Raw genomic sequence first — 23,439 nt, 5'->3', positions numbered from 1 at the left:
TGTACAACAAAAACAAAGCCGGAGGCATCACAATACCAGATTTCAGGACATACTACAAGGCAGTTGTTATCAAAACAGCATGGTACTGGTACAGAAACAGATGGATAGACCAATGGAACAGAATAGAAATACCAGAAATCAATCCAAACATCTACAGCCAACTTATATTTGATCAAGGATCCAAAATCAATCCCTGGAGTAAGAACAGTCTATTCAATAAATGGTGCTGGGAAAATTGGATTTCCACGTGCAGGATATATTTTTTTAAGTCTGAATAGCAGATCCTCCTGCTCTCTCCTCTGCCTATTCATTTCTGGCTATGGTACAGATATCAGTCACTGGCTGATATTGAGAAAAGGACAATTAGAGGTGCCAGTCTCTAGCCCAGCGACCACTACTTGAATATCTCTATAAAAAGCTCATTTGTGGGGCTGGCTCCAACTACAGTAGCCAACGTGTCAACCTTGCAATTCCTGAAAGTTGGTCAAAATTTAGTTGCAGTTCACTTCACATATAGGCATCAGAAGTCTAGGCATCCAGAAAGTAGTCTCAGACAAAGCCAGCAGAGCCTGAGTTTCCACAGGAAGCTTGTGCTGAACCTGTCCCAACAGTTATTTGTCTGAGTACTGCCAATAACTTTGTCATTCTTTCTTAGCTTTATTCTCCTCTCTTCACAGGCATACTCTGAACCAAAGCTATGGCTCGAAGCTCACTTCATTCTGCTCCCTGGTCATGTATAGCATCATAGTTTACAAAATAAGAACACAGACTGGTTGTCAGCAGAACTGATTTCTGTTTATTATGCTTCTACTAACTATTCTCAGGATCTTAACTACTCTGTGTCTTAATATTTCCATCTGCAAAATGGGGATAGTGTTAATTGTTCTAGCAACCTCACAGGGTTGTAGTGAGGATAAACTGCGATGAATGGAAAGTACTTTGACAACTGCTATGCAAATTGTTCTAAATGGAAACAATCATATTCAAGGCAACAGCATGAATAGTAGCAGAAAGGTTAATGAGATCACCCAGACCCTTTACTGTGTGGCTTAAACCTGTCACCATTACTTTATACATGTTCACTTAGCAGAGATTTATAACCATGCATATATTAAAGAACAGACTTACCAAAAAAGGTACTTTTCAATAAGCAGTTAGACATGTAATGAAATATCATGTCTTATTCTGAGCTCCGTCACTTAAAAAAGATGACAAAATCTGAAAAATGTTTATAAAGAAGTACCAAAAGAAATCAATGTTTGAAGGAGGGATTATGAGGAAGACTTTATTTTATTTTATTTTATTTTTTGACAGGCAGAGTGGACAGTGAGAGAGAGAGACAGAGAGAAAGGTCTTCCTTTGCCGTTGGTTCACCCTCCAATGGCAGCCACAGCTGGCGTGCTGCAGCCGGTGCACTGCGCTGATCCGAAGGCAGGAGCCAGGTGCTTCTCCTGGTCTCCCATGGGGTGCAGGGCCCAAGCACTTGGGCCATCCTCCACTGCACTCCCTGGCCACAGCAGAGAGCTGGCCTGGAAGAGGGGCAACCGGGACAGAATCCGGCGCCCCGACCAGGACTAGAACCCGGTGTGCCGGCACCGCAAGGCGGAGGATTAGCCTAGTGAGCCGTGGTGCCGGCCTATGAGGAAGACTTTAAATAGTCTATTATAGAAAAGAGAGAGCTGGAGGACATTGTGGTGAAACGGACCAAGTCACAGCTTCTGAAATCCGCATCTCATATGGGAGGGCCAGTTTGAGTCCCAGCCACTCTGCTTCCAATCCAGCTCCTTGCTAATGTGTCCGGGCAAACAGTGAACGAGGGCCCAAGGAGCTGGTCAACTACCAGTTATGTGAGAAACCCTGATGGACACCTGGCACATCCCTGGATGTTGAGCTCATCTGGGGAGTGAATCAGCAGATGGAAGATGTCTTGTCACTCTGCCTTCCAAATAAATAAATCAAATAAATCTTTAAAACAAGAGAAAAGAGAATCTCTATGTACAATCGTGTGTGTGTGTGTGTGTGTGTGTGAATAGTGTAAAAGTCAGAACTGCACTAGAGAGTGTATAAGAAAATGTTATGTGGTTAAGTAGAAAACTCTGAGAGAAGATGATAAAAAATTAGACTTGATAGTCAAGGACAACTGTCTAATTGCTGAAATGTTTAAAGATGGAATAGATTCCCATTTGGTTAAATTACATAAAGTTTCACCTAGGGGCAGTGGAACAAATGAATGGCAAGAAGAACTATCTTGTACTTCTCTAATAGGTAACAAAATAGCAATTAGTCTAGGTAATCAGGCTTCAGGATTAATTACGCAATTTAAATAACCATATGTTATTAGGGTAAGTAAAATTTATTAAATGAGTGCTGGAAATTATATATGCAAAAGAAGTAGTAGAACTATAGGTCTTTGCTCATTATGCATAATCCGAACTAATTAGAAACCTTACAGTAACACAATAATATGATTTCAATTAAAACGGATCATTGGTTTGAGAAAGTAATTTAATCATTCATTGGTATTCCTAACTGATTTTGTTGAAAGATAATGGCTAACCTATCTCTTTGTGTTATCTCCTTTAGAATTCCAAGAGTTATAGGGCTAAGTAGTTCCTTAATATAATCAACAATTTCCAGGTTAAAAATTATTCAAGGTCACAAAAGCTCAATGAAGGAGAGGAACAAGTTCAGCACATTTGTTACAGGCCAGAGGGTCAGGGGAACTAGAGGACAGAGATCTCATAAGGAAAGATAACAGAAGATCTGTTAAAAGTCTAACTTTCCAAAGTGGCCTTTCTGGAAATGAGTTTGACAATATATTTGAATATATTCTTGGAAAAAATTAAGAGTTGTTTTTAACTTGATAGGATTGTAGAATCATGATTTAGAAGAAATTCCTTATGGATTTTAAGCAAGTAAGTTACGACTTATACAACATTCCAATTACTTTTTAGCCACTGCTTTAGGAATTATGGGATGTAAGAATAGAATATATATAAAGAGAATTTGTAGAGTGCATGGTCTTAATACTCAATAATTTGTTAGCAACTCATGTTGTTTATAAAGAACTTGTAACTCTATTAACTATTACTTGGTTCTTGGAAATGATACATCTCTGAATCTACACAGTGAAATCAATAAATAGGAGTGCTTATATTGTGGAGTGTTAATACTAGAACACATAATAAATTCCCAGAGCAATCGTCCCTAAAAATGTCTACAGTTAAGGAGTTACTCAGTTTCAGAAAGCACTTCTGTAATAGACTAATCTTCTTCAAGGCAAATGCTGCAACTCTCTTGTCAGTCAATTTAATAACAACTATAATTCAAAAAGATGCAAAGCTCTGGTCATTTTCCCAAAGAAATAGGGAAAAGATCAGAATAAAAGCTTGGCAGATATAGTCTTCCAGTTATAACATCATGTTACTTGCATATTTCATGTTGGTTTGTTTGTATTTTAACAAATTCCTTGCAAGTGAACTCTAAACAACAAACATAAACCTTTAATAGAGGCAATATTTTAGTAATTTTGGGTGAAAAATGACAAAGAGAATATAAACAGCAACCCCCTGGTTTTGATTCATCTTTTTTTTTTTTTTTTTTTTTTGACAGACAGAGTGGACAGTGAGAGAGAGAGAGACAGAGAGAAAGGTCTTCCTTTGCCATTGGTTCACCCTCCAATGGCCACCGCGGCCAGCGCACCGCGCCTATCCAAAGGCAGGAGCCAGGTGCTTATCCTGGTCTCCCATGGGGTGCAGGGCCCAAGCACTTGGGCCATCCTCCACTGCACTCCCTGGCCACAGCAGAGAGCTGGCATGGAAGAGGGGCAACTGGGACAGAATCCGGCGCCCCGACTGGGACTAGAATCCAGTGTGCCAGTGCCGCAAGGTGGAGGATTAGCCTATTGAGCCACGGTGCCGGCTGGGTTTTGACTCATCTTATAGAACCCACAGACTTTAACTTAAGATATTCTTTTTCATATTAATTCTCTTTTTTTCCCCCATTCTTCTTCCTTTAGGTAATCTACCTCAGAATGAGCACTTAAATATATTAATATGGATCAGCCTAATGAGATTACACTGAATTTGTGACTGTCTTTAGATTCAAAAGTGCAAGGCTTACGGGGTGAATGCTGTGTTACAGCATGTTAAGCTGATATGTGGGATGCCCACATCAAGTTGTAGTGCCTGGTTCAAGTCTCTGCTGCTTTGCTGGCAATACAACTTCCTGCTAATGCACCTGGGAAGGCAGAAGATGGTGGCTCCAAGTACTTGAGTCCCTACTTCCCACTTGGGAGAACCAGGTGGAGTTCTGGGTTCCTGGCTTTAGCCGTGCCCAGGCCCTGCGTGTATGGGCATTTGAGGAATAAGCCTATGGACTGAAGATAGATTCTCTCTCTCTCTCTCTCTCATCTGCCTTTCAAATAGCTAAATAAATCTTTTTAAAACATTCACGATTTAAACCTTAAAGAGAAAACATCTTTCAAAAATATTACCAAAATAAAATTTCACTGTCTGGGTTCTTTAATATTTATGTTTTCAACCTTCTTTTTATAGCTTTACTGAGGTATAAATGACAAACAATGAACTGCACATGATGAAAGTGTAAAATTTGATGAATTCTGACATGTCTATGTCCATGAAACAATCACCACAACCAGGTGATAAATGTTTCTATTGACTGACATTTTTCGGATTCATCTCCTTTCATTCCCACTCTTAATGTTCCTCCCCAAGTAACCACAGATGTGCTACTGTTAGTCTGCATTTTCCAGAATCTTATATATAAATGGTATCACATAATACTCAGAATACTCTCATTTGTCTGGCTTCTTTTACTCAGTACAGTTATTTTGCAATTCATCTACATCATTATACACATCAATAGTTCCAAGGTACTTACTTTTACATTGCTTAGTATGGTATATGTATATATTACTACATATTTATCCATTCATCCTGGAAGGGCTTTTAAATTGTTTCTAGTTTGGGTATTATATAAAAAGAGTTCTGTGAACATTCACATATAAGTTTTTATACTTTCTTCTCTCAGGCAGATATACAGTGGTCCATGGCTAGACTGTAAGCTAGGTACATATTTACCTTTTTAAGAAAATGTCAAAAATATTTTAACAGGTCAGTAGTAGTATCTTACTATGGTTTTCATTTGCATTTCCTTATTAATTAATAATGTAAATCCTTTAATGTGCTTATCTGCCATATATGCACATTAATGTATATTTGATGTTGACAAAAGTATAAAGTTAATTTATAGAAAGGATAGTTTTTTCATCAAATATTGGTGAAAACTAAGTATGTATGTAAAAAGAGAAAGTCCATCTATGCTGTTAGAATTGATAAACTAATTCAATAAATTTGCAGGATACATAAAAATATAAGCTTTTTTGTATGCTAATGAAGAACTCATAGAAAAATAACTCATGAAAGGATTCCATTCACAATAGCCACCAAAAAAGATCACATATTTTGGAACAAGTTTAAAGAAAGAAGTGAAAGATCATTACAGTGAAAAGTATCAAATATTGATAACATCCAGGATATACACCATGCTCAAGGAAAGAGAAGCAGTATCATTAAAATGTCTGTCTATACTACCTAAAGCAATATATAGATTCAATGCAATCCCTATCAAAACACCAAGGACATTCTTTACAGAACTAGAAAAAGCAATCCTGGGGGCTAGTGCCGTGGTGCAGGTTAGTCCTCTGCCTGTAGCACCAGCATCCCGTATGGGCGCCGGTTCTAGCCCTGGCTGCTCCTCTTCTGATCCAGCTCTCTTCTATGGCCTAGGAAAGCAGTAGAAGATGGCCCAAGTCCTTGGGTCCCTGAACCCATGTGGGAGACCTGGAAGAAACTCCTGGCTCCTGGCTTTGGGTCGGTGCAGATCCAGCTGTTGTGGCCATTTGGGGAATGAACCAATGGAAGGAAGACATCTCTCTCACTGTCTGTAATTCTACCTCTTAAATAAATAAATAAATAAAATCTTTAAAAGGGAAAAGAAAAAGCAATCCTAAAATTCATATGAAGCACAAAAGACCTGAAATAGCCAAAGTGATCCTAAACAAGAAAAATCGAACTACAAGAATCACAATACCTAACTTCAAAGCATACTACAAAGCTACAGTTATTAAAATATAAAGCATGCTACTGAAATAAAAGCCAATACATAGATAAACAGAACAGTATACAGAGTCTAGAAATTAATCCACACACATACAGCCAAATTACTTTTGACAAAAATGCTCAAACTATACAGTGGAGTAAGGATAGTCTCTTCAACAAATAGTGCTAACAAAGCTGGATGTTTAAATGCAGAATGAAATTAGATTTATACCTCTTATCATGTATAAAAATCAACTCAAAATGGATCAATGCCCTAAATTTAAGACCACAGACTATGAAGTTGCTGGGAGAAAACTTAGGGGCAATACTCCAAGACATTGGTATAAGATGTAACTTCTTCATAAGACCTGCAAAGCACAGGCAACAAAAGCAAAACTAAACAAATGGGACCATATTAAACTCAGAAGCTTTTGCATAGCAAAGGAAACACTCAATAGAGTGGAGAGACACCCAGTAGAATGGGAAAAATAAATATTTGTAAAAAACATATCTGACAAAGGATTAATAACCCGAGTATATCAGCAACTTCAATATCTCAACAACAAAAAAGCAACCAATCCAATTGAGAAACGGGCAAAGTATTTTAATAGACAAATCTCCAAAGAAGAAATTCAAATGGCCAACAAGTATATGAATAAAAATGCTCAATGTCACATTTCCTCAGGGAAATGCAAATCCCCTTTGGAATGGCTAAAATCCTGAACACAGGAAGTAACAAATGCTGGTGAGGATTTGGAAAAGGGGAACACTATACAATGCTGGCAGGAATGTAAATTAGTGCAGGGACTGGGGAAGACAGTGTGGAGATTTCTTAAAAACTTGCCATATGATCCAGCAATTCCAATATTTGATATAAATCAAAAGGCTTGAACAAAATGTATCCAAGAGATACCTGCACCACCATGTTTACAGCAGCCCTATTCACAACAGCCAAAATTTGGAATCAATCAAGGTGTCCATCATCAGATGAATGGATAAGGAAAACATGGTGTATATACACAATGGGATTTGATTCAGCTATAAAAAAGAATGAAATTCTACAATTTGCAGAAAACTGATGCAGCTTGAAGACATCATGTTAGAGAAATAAGTTAGACCCACAAAGACAAACACAACATCTTCTCCTTTATCTGTAGGAGCTAAAATTTAAAGAACAAAAAGAAGAATTGTCTATATGTAGCAGCATTGCTGCAAATAAAGTTTTGTAAAATGTCATTTTATACCTTTGTCAAACAATTGATTAGCAATGTTATACTACTATAGTTTTAATGTTCTGGGGTTACTTTAAAATTTGCTGTTTATGGATGAAATGGTCGTTTTTCTATTCAATTAATTATGGCTGTTATCTATATGTCCATTAAACTATGGTCTTTTTGCTTTTTTTATTTTTAAACTTCTTATTTGGTGAAATGTTAAGCTTTTTCACTGCTTTGTAAAGTTAAAGTATGTTATCTCAAAAACTAAAAAAAAAAAAAAGGAGAAGGAAGGAAAGATCGTAGGAAGGAGAGAGGATTTGAAGGGAGGAAAGGAATATTCTAATGTACTTAGAACTGTATCTACAAAGCACACTGAATCTGTTAAAAACTATTTTAAAATGGTTTTAAAAATTAAATCAATAATATATGGAAATATAAAAACTTTAAACTGTAAAATTTCTATAAGACAGCCTTTGCAACTACAAGCTAAACAATATTTCTTAGATAAGAAAGCAAAAACATGAATCATAAAGGAATACAATGGTGAACTAGATTTCATCAAAATTAAAAATCTCTGCCTTTCAAAAGACAGCATTAGAAGAAAAGAAAAACCACAAAGTGAGAAAAATATTTGTAAAGCATTTTTATGTTAAAGGACTTAAGCATTATATATCTGAAGGACTTTCAAAATTTAATAATAATAATAATATAAAAATGGACAAAACTTTTGAACAATTCAGTGAAGATGTATACCTGAAAAGTACTTGAAATATGAAAAAAATCAGAATTTTCTATAGAAAATGTAAATAGAAACCACAGTGGGATATCAATACACACATAGACTGGCTAAAATTAGGAAACTGATTCTATCAAGTGTTGATACAGCTGTGGGACAAATGTAACTTTCTTACATCTGCCAGTGGACAGTATGAAATGATACGATCACTTTAGAAACAGTTGGCCAAGAGAAATGCAATCAGGTGCCTACATATACTTCAGTAGCTGAATATTTCAGGCAGTTTCTCTTGTAGTAACCCAAAAGTGAAAACATCTCAAATGTCCATCTATTGGTGAATGGATAAGCACAATGTTTTTCCATTTTTCTAGAGAAAGCATCAAGGCATAAAATAACCCCTTTTAAATTTGCAGGCACAATACCTAGGAAATAAAGGGAATATTCTGTAGAACTTATGTATCATTTAAGTTATGAAAAATAATTATACAGCATAAAGCATAAATTATTCTTTATCACAAAAAATGCCCCCCCATCTTACCTATATATTTGTACCCTTCTTCTCCATTTACTATGGGTCTCAGCCAAGTGGACCTGAGTCTCACGTTATTCGAAATCTGGACTCCTTTAGGTGGATAGAGTGTAAATAACATTTCAATTGCATTGAACTTTTTGATCACTCTAGAATATTTTTCTTGGTTACCTGTAAAATAAGAGAGAGTATTTAAAAAGTTTAAAGTTTCAGACACTTTACAGAATGCCTCATGCATTTAAAGATGCAAATTAAAAACTAATAATTTGTTTAAGGTACAAACATGGGTATTCTTTAATTAAAGTTACTTCATGAAAAGTATGACTGTTCAGGTAATTCTCAGCAAAAGTTAAAGAACAAGGGCTTTATTACTATCATCCTCCAATGCTATCAGTGTGAAGCAGTGTTGTAAAGGCTGTGTGAGAAAATGAAGATAACCAATGAATAGCATTTAATTTATACATTGTATAACATACCCATGTGTTTTTTTTTATTTTTACCTGCCATCAAACAATCTGACTAGACAATTCTCCCAAAGATATTGAGTAAACACAAAGGTCCATAAACTGAAAACTTCTGAAAGAATTAATATTCCTAGGCTATGGTCTCTAAGAAAACAAAAATTCAAAACTATGACCAATTTCTTCTACCTAATGTATGCAAGTAATTGTTCCAAGTTCCTTAAAATATTAACATTTTTAATTGTCATAGCACACCTCATGGAGAATTTATCATTATGTCCTTTTATGTAAAGAAACTGAGGTCCCCAGAAGCTGAATGACCCACCCCGATTGCCAGCCCTGTAATGCAATGTTATCTCTTTACTTATTAGTATAAAATGACAATCTTCCAGAATGCATCTTTGTATCATCTGGGACCTGGAACAAGGAGACACCATGGTGACCACATGGATAATAAGCTCCACAGGAAGTGCCATAAAAGTCCCAGATCACTTTCTGTATGGTAACAACTCACCCCATTTGTTTATTCAATTAAGGCACCACTCCCTACCTCAAAGAAGCTAGGAAGGGTGGCAGAGAGTTTTCTTCTGGTCCCTGACCACTGCTGAGGGCACTATTCAGGGCTTAGACCCTACTACCTTCCCTCCCCTCCCCTGCTCCTCTTTCTTTAAGGAACTCTCTGGTCTACTTATGATGAATATTGTGGGGAGCAACCCGGACTAGACTGAGTTACTGGAATTAAGACTTATTCTATGCATCTGCTCTCCCACAATATGGCGCTGGGAGAGAAGTAAACAGCTTCCGCACAGCTGCCTCCAGTTCAACCAATTAACTGTAGGACTTGCTCCTGATTGGAGAGCAGCGTACTTGGCGTGTGGGCAGCCGAGTTAGGATTGGCGGAAGAGGACTATAAAGGAGGAGAGAGACGGCACGCACCAGGAACATCTAAGGGGAACATCTAGCTGAAGGAACACCTGTGCAGCCCCCGAGAAGAGCCGGCCGGCGGTGTGCCGCTCCCCTGCGGAAGTGGGGAAAGCGGCCAGGGGGAACCGCCCTTCCACGGAGGTGGAAGGGATAGTAGCCAACCCGGGAAGAACCAGCAGCAAACCCGGGGAGGGCCGAGCAGACGAAAGAACAGCGCAGGGTCCTGTGTCGTTCCTCCACGAAGAGGGGGAGCGACATAATGGTGCCGTGACTCGGATATGAAGCCTAGGCAGGGCTTAGTGTCGTTCCTCCACGAAGAGGGGGAGCGACAAATATTTTCTCTGTGTGGGACAGTCAGTCCACAGTCACGCATGAATGTATGTTCATTCTTTCACCATTTAAATAAATCCTGTTCTTACTTGTGTACATTACTATGTGTTTGCTTAGAATTCTTATTTCTGTGTGAAAGCAAAAATCTGGACTGAAAATTAAGGTCCCAGGCCCACATCAATTTTGCTCAGGATGAGAATGACTGTAAAATCCCACAGTGAGACTTCCTTAGGCAGCTGTACTTTTCCCGTCTCCCAGGTAAGAGAGGCTCATTATAAATGTCCAAGGTAGATGGTTAGTTTACAGAAAACTCAAAGGTGCCTCTCCCTTCCTCTGCCAAACAAAGTGCTATTTACTGAGAGCGGATTGCTTCCCTTCCACAGAGTCCAAGTTTGAATATTTAAGGCAGTGGCTCCAATCATGGACCTTAGGATCACAGATATTTCAGAAATAAAGAAATAAATAAAGCCAGGGAATTGGCATAAAGTTGTCTGGTTTATATTTTATTAAGTGAAGATGATAAATGAAAGATCGCCAGTTAACACAAATGATCTTTCTTTTACAGTATCATTTTAACACTATAAATGCATAAGCAAAAAATCAAGAACAATTTACACTGAATGATGAGAATTTTTAACTTCTAGGATTTTTTAAATTGTCACCTTTCTGTCTTTCCACACAAATCTGAGGACAGATAAAATACTTAACAAGAACATGTGTGTAAATATTAAGGTCAGCATTAATTCTAAACTTAACCGGGAAAGGCAGGTGGCTAAAGAGGATCCACTAGTAGCTGGTATCAATGGTTTATTAAGCCAGTCAATACTTAAAAATTATTTACAGTTATGGATAGAAATAGTCAAATTGGTTATCTTTATCCACTATCTAGACTATTAGGTAACTATTTTATTAGGTAACTATTTATCTCCAAGGTGAAAAAAGTATACTTGAGAGCCTTCATAGTAACAAACATCACAGTCTAAAACAAGTAGCCACAGGTAACAGAGGTTTTCTTCTACCAGGAATTATAGTGCATTCATTAAAGTGCCAATTTTTCTCTTCTGGGCCACTTTTAGTTTCAAGGTTTTCAGTATGGGACTATCATACAGGAGTTTGAACTGCTGGACAAATAATCCATAACCAACTGTAAATGACCAAATTTTAAATGCAGTACTTTTAATAGCTTATTAGTGTTCAGTTAAAACACCTCATGTTACATTCATTTTCTTTGATTTGAAATAAGTGAATGTCATATTTTTTGTCATGCCACTTTTATCTAAGCTTTTTTCCCTTCATTAGTAAGTTTAAAAAGGAGGATACCAATTTATCAATATGAAAAATTATGTGTGTCTTGAACAAGGAAAGTGAAGCTAAAGCATCTCAATTCTTAAATTAATGAAACTTTCTCACATATAATTTCTTTTAAGCTGAACTATAAGGTCTTAAAGATCATTAATGGAGGAAAACATTAAGATTCAAAACCAAGAGATAAAATGGTTAAGAAGGCAGTTAAAGAATATGCTACTCAAAGAAACAAAATAAATTCAAGGATTGCTGATCTCATATAGCAATAAATTAACTAATTAAAGGGTCATTCTCATATAACAATTAAATACTTATATTACTTAATTTAAAGTAGGGAAAACGTCATTAACACTTGACTAAGACTAAATAACACAAAATAAGGACATGCGTTAATAAAAAATGTTAGAGTAACAAATATTTCTAGTTTTAAATCCCTCCAGATAGATACATTTCAAAGGTTAAATGTGTGAAATTTATGACCTTGATAAATGCCTTTATAAATCTAAACTCTATTATAAAAGAGTTTAGGAAAAAATTAGGAAACAAGAAGTATTTGATTGTTCAATAATCAAAGTACCTTTATTTTAAATGGTCTGGTTCTTTGGTAGAATATATAGTTCACAAAGAATCTTATTATAATTTTATTTACATCTTTGAGTTAACTTTTTAGACTCATGAGCAAATTAAAGACCTTTTTAAATTGCTGGATATAGAAAACTAAAAAGCTTTTCCCTTTTTTCTGTTTCCACACAATTTAGAAATAAATGTTGTAGAATCTTCCCAAAATTAGTTGGAGGAATTCTTACAGAACCCCCAAAACTGGGTCTATTTGTTCCACCCTCAGCAAGTCAATGATTGACACCTAGACTGGTGAAAGACTCTGGGATTTTATTAACACTGCACAGAGCAAGGAGTCAGGCAGCTACTGCTCAGTTCCTGAACTCTCACAGGGATGAGCAGCAGTGAATCACATAGATTTCTGGTTGAGCACTGAGTGATCAGCTTCCAGCCTGTGATTGGTCACTGTGTTTCTTTTGTAATTATTAAAATGGTTTGTGATCTGTTTGGGTCAAAAGGTAGATTGAGTATTACTTTGATCAAGACCTGTGAGTTCCTGCAAAATTCTCAGAATAGAGTTTAGCCTGGAAATATTAACCATTGAATTCTGAGCTTCTGGGGGTTTGAGTACCAGCCTGACCCTGTGTCACTCTGTCAATTTAATGAGTTAATATTTAGCAAAGAAGTGACTTGCAATCATCGATGAAAAGATCGAGGAACTGCGAGCTGAGGAGTCCTACCAGGTCTGATAATGTCTATATCTAGGTATTAGGTGTAGGGGCTGCTAGCAGGTTGCTTTTAGAAACACATCTTATTCCTACACATAAAGCAATCATATAGAGGCCTATATATTAAAATAACCTTGGTGAATAATTCTAAGAGAATAGAAACATTCTTTAGGAGGGGAATTTACTTCTAAAGTCTCTCTCTCTCTCTCTCTCTCTCTCTGTGTGTGTGTGTGTGTGTGTATGTGTGAGTGAGAGAGAGAGAGAGAGAGACAGAGACAGAGAGAGGCAGAGTGGAGCAGTGGGTTACGCCCTCGCTGGCAACACAGACATCCCATATCAGAGTGCGGGTTGAGTCACAGTTGTTCCCTTTCTGATCCATCTTTCTGCTAATGTGCTTGGGAAGGTACCGCAAGCTGCCTTAAGTGCTTCAGGCCTGTCACTCATGGAAAGATTTCCTGTCTCCTGGCTTTGCCATTGTGTCTGCTTGGGGAATTAACCGGTGAATGGAAGATCTCTCTCTCTCTCTCTCTCCTTCCCTCTGTCTGTCTCTGTTTCTGTCCATCTGTCCTTCAAATAAATAAATATATATATAAATTTTTAAAGAAATTCAAAAAATCAAAGCATGTGTGTATGGCTGTTGCTGTGTTTTGGAAATCATACAAATATTGTCACATAAATGGTTGGAGTACTATGATTAATTTGAAGTATTCCAGTTTTAAAATATGCCCTTTATTTTCCTTTGATCTGAGTCTCAGGAGGACCAGATTAAATCCATTAATATGATTTTACTCCCAATAGAGAGAAGACAACTATTGCTCCCTCCATAGTTACAAGGTTCTCATTTGTAACAGTAAAATAACACAAAATTTTCTTCAACTTGGAGGGCAACTTTTATTTGACTTACCAGACATAATTCACCAGAAAGTATTCCTTTTTAATTTTATTTGGAAGAGTATTTTAATAAAGAAATGTATTTCCTGAATTGGAAATATACAAATTCCAATTAAGCATAGCTTCTCTTGATAAACTAAATTTGAATTACCTAATTTTCTTGTTTCTCTTACCTCAAATCACTATACTTTCAGTCATTTTCCTGTATGCATAGGTATATATGTTTATATATATAATATAATAAATATTTATATGATATATATAATAAATAAATATATATATATATATATATTGCCATCCTTAAGGGGCAAAGAGATGTAATGACTCTTTAAGTTATTCATCACTATTATCCATTTTAAAAGGTAAATTGGGGAACAGGTTTATTATACAGTTCAGTATTTTAAGTAGTACTTCCATCTACTATTTCAATACCTTAGTAAAAACGTGCAATAATTGGTACTCAACTGTAGCAGGCTTAGCTCTATACCTTCACTCAACAATTACGTGAGCCTAACCAGCAAAAAAAAATACTGTATGTATTTTTAAAGATTTATACTCCTTCTCACGTATGCTAGGATTCCTTGTAGATTCCAGAGACAAATATAATACCATGCTAATTCATAGAACAGAAAATGAACGGCAAATAAATGGGAATCTTTCTTTTGAATTTTCCAACTGAATACCAATTATACATATTTTTTATTTCAGATATTTTTAAAAGACAATAAATGCTAGTATAGGCATTTGGAATAGTGGTTAAGACTGGTTATGATACCCACATCTTACATCAGAGTTCCTGGGTATAATATCCAGCTCTGACTCCTGACTCTAGCATTCTGCTAATGCAGATCCTAGGAGGTAGCTGTGATCACTGAAATAACTGAATCCCTGAGAAGCATTTAGCAGACCTGGACTAAGTTCCAGGTTCCAAGTTCCTGGCCTTTGCCTCTTGCCTGCCCTGGGGCCATTGTGGACATTTGGGGAGTGAATCTGCAGATGGGAGCGCTCATTCTCTCTCTCTCTCTCTTTCTTTCTCTCTCTCTCTCTCATTTAAATGAGTTTAAAAGATACTCTATTTCAGCACTGAACTCAAACTCTTTATTAGATGTCTGAATACCATAGATGTCTATAATTTGAGGCCTGTTTTTGATTAGAAAAGTTAAGAATACTCTAAATTGTTTCTTAAATACAGTTGAGTAAAAGCCAATTATAGCCTGGCATAATTTACTTAGAAATTGTTTAATTTCCTAACTCTACTTTATTTGCAGATATCAAAACATAATAATATTTTTAGTTAGAGGTGACAGTAAAAGCAATTTTTTCTCATTTTCCCTCTCATATAAAAATCCAATTAAATCTACTGAAAATATAATTGTACCTTTAGTGAAACAGAAAAATTCCTACAACCTACAACAACTTTGAAAAATGTATTATAGGATCAATGAAATATAACCTAAATGAGAGAGAATAACTAGAGTCAACCCATATAAATTTCGTATTGGTGAAGTCTTGGGTAATATTCATCTTAAGGCACAATCTCACTCCATCTATGCGCCTGTGGAAACTGTGAAATTTAAGAATAACCTGGGGCTGGAGCTGTGGTATGGCAGATAAATCCGCTCCCTGCAGTGCCAACATCCCATATGGGCGCTGGTTCACGTCCCAGGTGCTCCAGGACTCTGCTATGACCTGGGCAAGCAGTAGAAGATGGCCCAAGTCCTTGGGCCCCTGTACCTGCATGGGAGACCCGGAGGAAGCTCTTGGACCCTGGCTTTGGAAGGCTGCAACTCTGACAGTTGCGGCCAGTTGGGGAGTGAACCAGCTGATGGAAGACCGACCTCCCTCTCTCTCTCTCTCTCTCTCTCTCTCTCTCTCTCTCTCTGCCTCTTCTCTATCTGTGTAACTCTGACTTTCAAATAGATACATAAATCTTTACACAAAAAACAAGAATTAACTTATTTGCTTCCAAAATATGATGATGGGACAGGCAGAAGACAGTAATTATGGACATTCCACTAAAAAAGTAAGAAAATGGGATGAAAAAGAGAATTACTGGTTCCAAGTTATTTCAAAACCCATGTAGGCAAACTCCCTTAAATTTCAAGTCTTGGGAATAATTCCCTGTGATTTCAGCTCTGCCCTTTACATCATCCTTTTTTCATGAAATGTGGCACAAAGAGTCAGCTGAGTAATTTCAATCATCCGTTTCTTTCCTGTATATTATGTGAGTCCAGTAGCTTTCTTTCATTGCTTAGTATCTCTGTCCCTTTTGGTACAAGACAGCAGCATTCTATTGGTATAAAAATATTGTGGTTTCAAAACATACATCATAGGGATGCATTCCAGTAAATAAGAAACTTTGACAAATCTCTCCAGATTAATCCCATTACATTTCTTGCTTCTGCTTAGGTGATTAAGTCACACTCTCAGCTTTCCTTCCATAGTGTGCTTTTTCTGATAGTGCATATCTTCACTTTGACATCTTTCACAATCTGAATGGCTTGGACATTTCTCAAATCATCTAGTCCTGGTGGTCCCTTTTTTGTTTAGCAGTTATCTTAAAGCAATTCTTCCTTTGCATTTTACTATAATCAGCAAAAAAGAAACCTAGGAGCATTTTCCTGCAATCTCCTCCACTGAATGTTAAATGTCACAGATTACATATTTTCCTCAGTTGAATGTTCAAAGTCACAGCTTACACATTTCACACCCTACAAAACAGCAAGACACAATTCCACTTAACTAAGCTTTCTGCCACTGTATAACAAGGATCTCCTCACCTCCAGTAAGGAGCACAAATGATAGAAAACTTTAAAAAACATTTTAATCCTTTTGAAATAAAGAGATGTTGGGGGAGCAGTGTTGTGGCACCACCTATGATGCAGCATCCCATATGAGCACTAGTTCAAGTCCTAGCTACTCCACTTCTGATCCAGCTCATACCTGAGGAAGCAGTGGAAGATGACCCAAGTACTGGGGCACCTGCCACTCACATGGAAGATCACAATGGAGCTCCTCTCTCTCTCTCTTTCTCTCTCCTTTTCTCTTTCTCTCTCTTTCTTTCTCTCCTCTCCTCTTCCTTATTCTTTACCTCTGTGATGCTTTCAAATTAATTAATTAATTAATCTTTAAAAGATGATAGATGTTTGGAATGAGTCATGAAGTAAAAAGGTGGCAATTTTCTCATTTTATTGTAAGATGTTGATAGAGGATTTTGATATATTAGGAAAAATTTAAATTTTAAAGGTACTCTTTAGAAGGACAAAGGACAACATGGAATAATCCCTGTGAAAGCCACACTCCCAATTGGTACCAGTACTTTAGCTTGAAATATTGCTGCCTCCAACAGTTCAGGGTTTGGTGATCAATAAAAAGGGGAAAGGCTACACCATGTATTAACTTATATTATCTTCTTCCGTTCTTCAGATGGATTAAAGACATTAGAGGGAGTTATTTATTTATTTAATTGTCCAACATATTTTTTCTATCAACACATAAACAGGATAACTTTTTCTATAGTAAATAGGTAATAAACAGGTTGATAAATGTATGCAAACATTCATCACTTAATAATTTGCATTTGAGATCATTGTGGTACAATGATACTAAAAAAATTCCAATTCCAATATTTTGTGCCTGCTATTTCTTTAAAATATAAGGCAAGTTGAATTATTTCTCCCTTGGACTTTTTTTCCAAAACAGCAAAATTAATGCTAGAATAACGATAGGACATATGATTTATAAACATGTATGTATGTGGTCCACTGTGCTCCATTTAATTGCTTTTACAGGATAACAAGCTTAAAGGATAAAGAAAATTAAAGACTTGCTATCTCTCTATATTAATGGAGCTTTAAAGAAGATTGTGAAAAAAATTATATGGGAACTACAGATTAATGAGTACTTTTTTTTTAACTTTTATTTAATGAATATAAATTTCCAAAGTACGATTTATGGATTACAATGGCTTCCCCCCAATACCGTCCCTCCCACCCACAACCCTCCCCTTTCCCACTCCCTCTCCCCTTCCATTCACATCAAGATTCATTTTCGATTATCTTAATATACAGAAGATCAGCTTAGTATACATTAAGTAAGGATTTCAACAGTTTGCTCCCACACAGAAACATAAAGTGAAAAATAATAGATGATTTTTTTTAAATGATGATGAAATCAGATCAGACCTATTTCATGTTTAATCCCAGTGAGAGACAAGTTGGGAGTTGAGAATTTCTTTCTTTCTTTCTTTTTTTTTTTTTTTTTTTTTTTTTTTTTTACAGAGGATCAGTTTAGTATACATTAAGTAAAGATTTCAACAGTTTGCACCCCCATAGAAACACAAAGTGAAATATATTGTTTGAGTACTCGTTATAGCATTAAATCTCAATACACAGCACATTAAGGACAGAGATCCTACATGAGGAGTAAGTGCACAGTGACTCCTGTTGTTGACTTTACCAATTGACACTCCTGTCTATGGCATCAGTAGTCTCCCTATGGAATGAGTACTAAGATAATATGAATTTGGTGAAATAATAAGTAGATTGTTTCTTTTGTTCCATAGCAAATTAATAGGAGATACTAGTTAAACTGATCACAAAAATGAGTCTAACCCATTGTCTTGAGACAATGAGGAAAAAGTTTATATAGTGTAGTTCAGAAAGTACCTTGAGGTCATATTCAGAACTAGTACAAAGAAGATGGATGAATTTGGCTACATTGAAATAAAGAACTACTATTTTTAAAAAATTCTCTTCCTTTCTGGAACTGGCATTTGTAAGTACCTCCTCTAAAATAATATACTGTCATGATTTGATCATAGTTAGAATGGTTGTTGTTTTCCTTTAACCCTCAAGCAGTCAAGAGATGCTGATTGATAACCAGCTTTTAACAGAGAACGATGTTCCAGAGTAAATATTTTCTGCATACCCAAGTGATATTCTTGGTTAAAAACTTAATATTAACTAACTGAAAGCAGCAGACAGAGCAGTAGCTAAATGGTCAAAAGTGGCCAAAAGGCTGTAAAGGTTGAGTAAATCTGAATTGCTGCAAAGACTCATGTTTGTCATGTCTGTGTTCACATATGAACCTATTTGAGTTTTACACATAGAACATGTATATAGTATTCTGAATATAAATTATGAATTTTAGCTTATACACATCGGATACTCTAGGTATCTAATTTAAAAATTAATATTTAAACCAATGTAACAAACCAGCCACTTGATTAACAATGTGATGCTGTAAAAGAAAACAGTAAAATCAAATATACAGACTAAATTTCTGGTCAAAATGATAAGTGACACCCAGTTTAATAGATCTGTGAAAGAATGTCTGTGCTCAGGATGATTGTTCTTCACTAGTTGGTCACACACAAGTTTCCTCAGTCCAGTATTTTTATCAGTATTATTACTCTCTCCATTCCTTTCATAACAGGATAATAGCTATCTCTGATGATTTAAACTAAAATCTTAGATCTTAAACCAGGTTTTTAAAAGGAATTTTCTGCTTCTCAGCATCAGCATGTTTTACTTAGGGCTGCAGTTGGAAGTAAAAATGGAACATCTTTTCTCTGCCACTGGAAAACACAGCTGCCCCTGCATTTGTGTTGTCATATGATAGGTAAAAGATGCTTATCTCCTTTATTTATTCCATGAGAACTAGATAAGCACTGATGTATGCATTTTTTTCTGATATTATTTTAGAAAAGTCACCAAGGACTAAACAAATCATTAGAATGACTATATTTTACATGTAATGTTTTAGATAACATTATGATGTTACTGGTTTAAAATACTAAAAATACTTAATGCTATTTCTTTTTAGTTATGAAAAATGTATGAGAGAGCATTCACTCTTTCATTTGGTAACACTTATCAACAATGATAAAAGAAACCTATCTTTTAAAAAGACTCATTCTCCTTCAATTAAACAGAGCAGACTCTTTGTGGCGCGCTAACTGGCCCATGAAATCATTGGATTCGTGAAAGTAGGTCTTTCTAGTATGTACCATTCAAAAGAGCTATCTGATTCAAATATTAATAATACTTAAGCTTTTGAATAGTAATAGAAATCCAAATCAATGACACAATTACTTTTCTTTTAAAGATGCAGAGTATCACCTTACTGGACAGTGAATTGCACAGACATGAGGGAAAATCTGATAAATTATCATAGCCAACTGAGACTCAGAATTGTTTACATGGCAGGAAGACCTTAATTTTAATCATCTCCAGAAATGGCTGAAAGAAACAATGAATATCACATTTATTTATTACATATCAATTTCATGTTATAATTAAAACAAGAGTCATTCTTCTAAATTTGAACATATATAAATATTTCCATGAAACATTCATTTTAGTAATAATGTCATGAAGAAACTCAGGGTAAACATATATTGTTTTAAATTCCTTTAAAGCAATGTCAATGTAATCAGCAATAATATAAAAATAAGAAAATATGAGGGGCTGGTGTTGTACCATAATGGGTAAAGCCACTGCCTACGACACTAGCGTACCATATGGCTGCTGGACTTCTGATCCAGCTCCCTGCTGATGGCATGGGAAAAGTAATGAAAGTAGCACAAACATGGAAGACCTGGGTGAGCTCCTGGCTCCTGGCTTCTGACTGGCCCAGCCCTGGCCAATGGAGCCATGTGGGGAATGAACCAGTAGATGAAAGACCCCACCCCCTACTCTAACTCTGACTTTCAAATAAATAAATATTTTTTTAAAAATCAGAATTATGAACCCTTATGATAACTTATATTTCACATGTATTACCATGAAATTCAAAGTTGCCAAGAGCATTAAGTCTCATAAAGACAATGTTAACCCATGATATTAAAATAGAAGACACCTAAAATCATTCATTTATTGGGGAATTACAATGTGCTAGGCATCGTGTTAGGTAACAGGGATAACAAGAGAACTAAGTGGCCATTTTTTCATGGAGCTGATGGTATACTGGGATATCAGATAGAAAACAGAGAGGTAAAAACATATATATACAAATTATTATTCATAAAACAAAGAAAAATAACCTAAATGTGGGAGAAAAATGATTTGTGGGAAGAGAATGAACCATTACAGCTAAATGTGTTAGAAATTGCTTTTATAGCGATCGCAAGTGTAAGGATATTTATAAAGATAAACATATGAAATACCAATAAGGCAAAATTCACAATGTTTGGTATCTGATAAAAATTACCAGTCATGCAAGAAACATGAAAATATACCCCATATAGGGAGAAAACTCAATGAATTTAAATCTGCAAATGATAGAGATAATAGAAGAAATTACATTAAAATGAGTATTATATCTATATTCCATCTGTTCAAGATGTTAGAGGAAAGATTAAACATGTTAAGTACAGGCATACATGAAACAATAAAGACAAAAATCAAAAACCTAGAAAAATCCAAATGTCTAAAATGAAACATATACTTGATATGATTAATGCTGGGTTATACAATGTATAAGAAAGATGAGTGAAACTGAGGACACAGAAATAAAAATTATACAAACTTAACAGGTAAGGAAAACTGAAAAAAATATATAAACAGATCATCAGTGAGCTGTGGATCCAACACCAAGCAGCGTAATATATCTGTTGACTCAAGTCCCTTAAAGAAGAGTGCAGGGCTAGTGCTATGCTGCAGTGAGTTAAGGCCCCGACCTGCAGCGCAGGCATCCCCTATGGGCACAATTTTGAGACCTAGCTGCTCCACTTCTGAACCAGCTCCCTGCTAATGTGCCTGGGAAAGCAGCAGAGGATGGCCCAAGTCCTTGGGCCCCTGAACCCATGTGGGAGACCCAGAAAAAGATCCTGACTCCTAGCTTCAGGTTGGCTCAGCTCTGGCCTTTGCAGTCATTTGGGTAGTAAACCAGCAGATGGAAGACCCTGTAACTCTGTCTTTCAAATAAATAAAATAAATCTTTTAAAAAAAGAAGAGTGAAGTAGGACAGAAAAAAGTACTTGAAAAATAATTGTAAAATTTTCAAATGTAAGAAAATTATAAATTCATAAGTTCATTAAGCTTAACACCCTAGCATAGGAAACACAAGAAACTACATCAAGAAACATCATAAGCAAACAATATAAAACTGGTGATAAATAATCAATTTTTAAAGCATCTAAAAAAGAGAGATACATTGTATATGGAATAATAAAAATAATCAGAAATGGTGAGATTTTTTACATACTCCCCAAAATAGTTGATAGGAAAACTAGACAGAAAACCTATAAGAACATACAAGTGATTAATAACACTATCCACAACTTACCTATATTGATATTGATATTTCAACTAATAGCATCATAACATACATTCTTTTCAAATGAGCACAGAACATTTTCCACAATTGATTAAATTTTGACCCAGAAAAGTATCAATAAATTCCAAAAAATTAAAGTAACATACAATATGGTCAGGAGTAACTAAAATGGAATTTAGTGAAAAATTAAAAACAGATAGGTTACTGGAAAATCACCAATGTTTAGAAACTATGTAACATGGCTCCAAATAATTCTTGGGTCAGATGAAAATATCTGAACTGAATGAAAACTGAACATAAAATATTTACATTTTTGGGATGTCACTAAAGTAGTACTTCAAAATCTATGATATCAAATATATATACTAGAATTATTTCTCAAATCAAAGAGCAAAAATAAGAGCTAGAAAAAGAAAATGTAACCCCGAAACACAGAAAAATACAGTGAAATATAAAATAGAAAAATAATAGAGAAAATAAATTGATTAAGTTGACTTGATAAAATTTTAGCAAAAAAATAGAAAACACAAAAAGCTCCAATATCACCAATGAGAAAGATGACATCATTATAGCAGTTTTAGATATTAAATGTTGATGGGGAACATTATAAATAACTTGTGGCAAAAAATTTAATAGCTTTTATAAAATGAAAATTCTTTGAAAGATTCAAATTAGCAAGGATCATTGGAGAAGAAATACACAGGCTGTATCTAAGAAGAAAGCTGAATTTGTGGCTAACCAGCTTTGCACAAAACTACTGTAGGCCCAGAGGGCTTCAGTAATGAATTCTAGATACTTAAGGGAGAAATGACAGCAACTCTAAGGAATACCTTCCAGCTGTTTGAATGGAAGAAATTCTTCTCAACTAATTATGTGTGTTAGACTTATTCCAATATAAAATCAAGGCAAAAACATTACAAGAAAACTACAATAAGGTATCCTTTGAGAACAAAGATGCAAAAATTCTGAATAATTTAGCAAAGTGAATGCAAGAATATACCAAAAGAATAATACATCATGAGTAAGTACGTTTATTCCAGATATTCTGGTTTAGTTTAACAATTAGCCTGAAGACCCTAGAAAAGAAAAGCATTTGATTGAAAATCGATCAGTTAAATTCACCAAGCCAGTTAGATGACTGACTCAAAATACCAACTGTTCTCCCTTCTATACCCCAAAACCCCAAATAACAAATAAATATCTACCTTTGTCCAAAATAGCAAAAGGAGAGAAAAGGAGTGGAAAAAAAAAAAAAAAGCAGGAATCTTTTAGAGAACAGAAACCGGTTACAGCCACACAGAAAAGGGAGCAAACCCCCACCTCCCTAGCCAGGACAGGTGGAACATGAGGGCCCTAGA

General features: G+C 35.6%; 1 protein-coding gene across 22 annotated transcripts in view; it reads right to left on the bottom strand.

The window, feature by feature from the left end:
• The window catches only part of IQCM (IQ motif containing M), a 577,684-nt gene that overhangs the window by 100,016 nt on the left and 454,229 nt on the right, over positions 1 to 23,439 (bottom strand). For all 22 annotated transcript variants that reach the window (XM_070047451.1, XM_051819390.2, XM_051819388.2 and 19 more), the window contains one exon: positions 8,614 to 8,775. In XM_070047451.1, the coding sequence (XP_069903552.1) occupies positions 8,614 to 8,775 (162 nt within the window). The remainder of the gene's footprint in view (positions 1 to 8,613; positions 8,776 to 23,439) is intronic.

This window comes from Oryctolagus cuniculus, chromosome 8 (genome assembly GCF_964237555.1).
Source record: "Oryctolagus cuniculus chromosome 8, mOryCun1.1, whole genome shotgun sequence".
Lineage (NCBI taxonomy): Eukaryota > Metazoa > Chordata > Mammalia > Lagomorpha > Leporidae > Oryctolagus > Oryctolagus cuniculus.
Note: the sequence above shows the minus strand (reverse complement) of the source record. Positions and strands in the feature narration are given on the sequence as shown.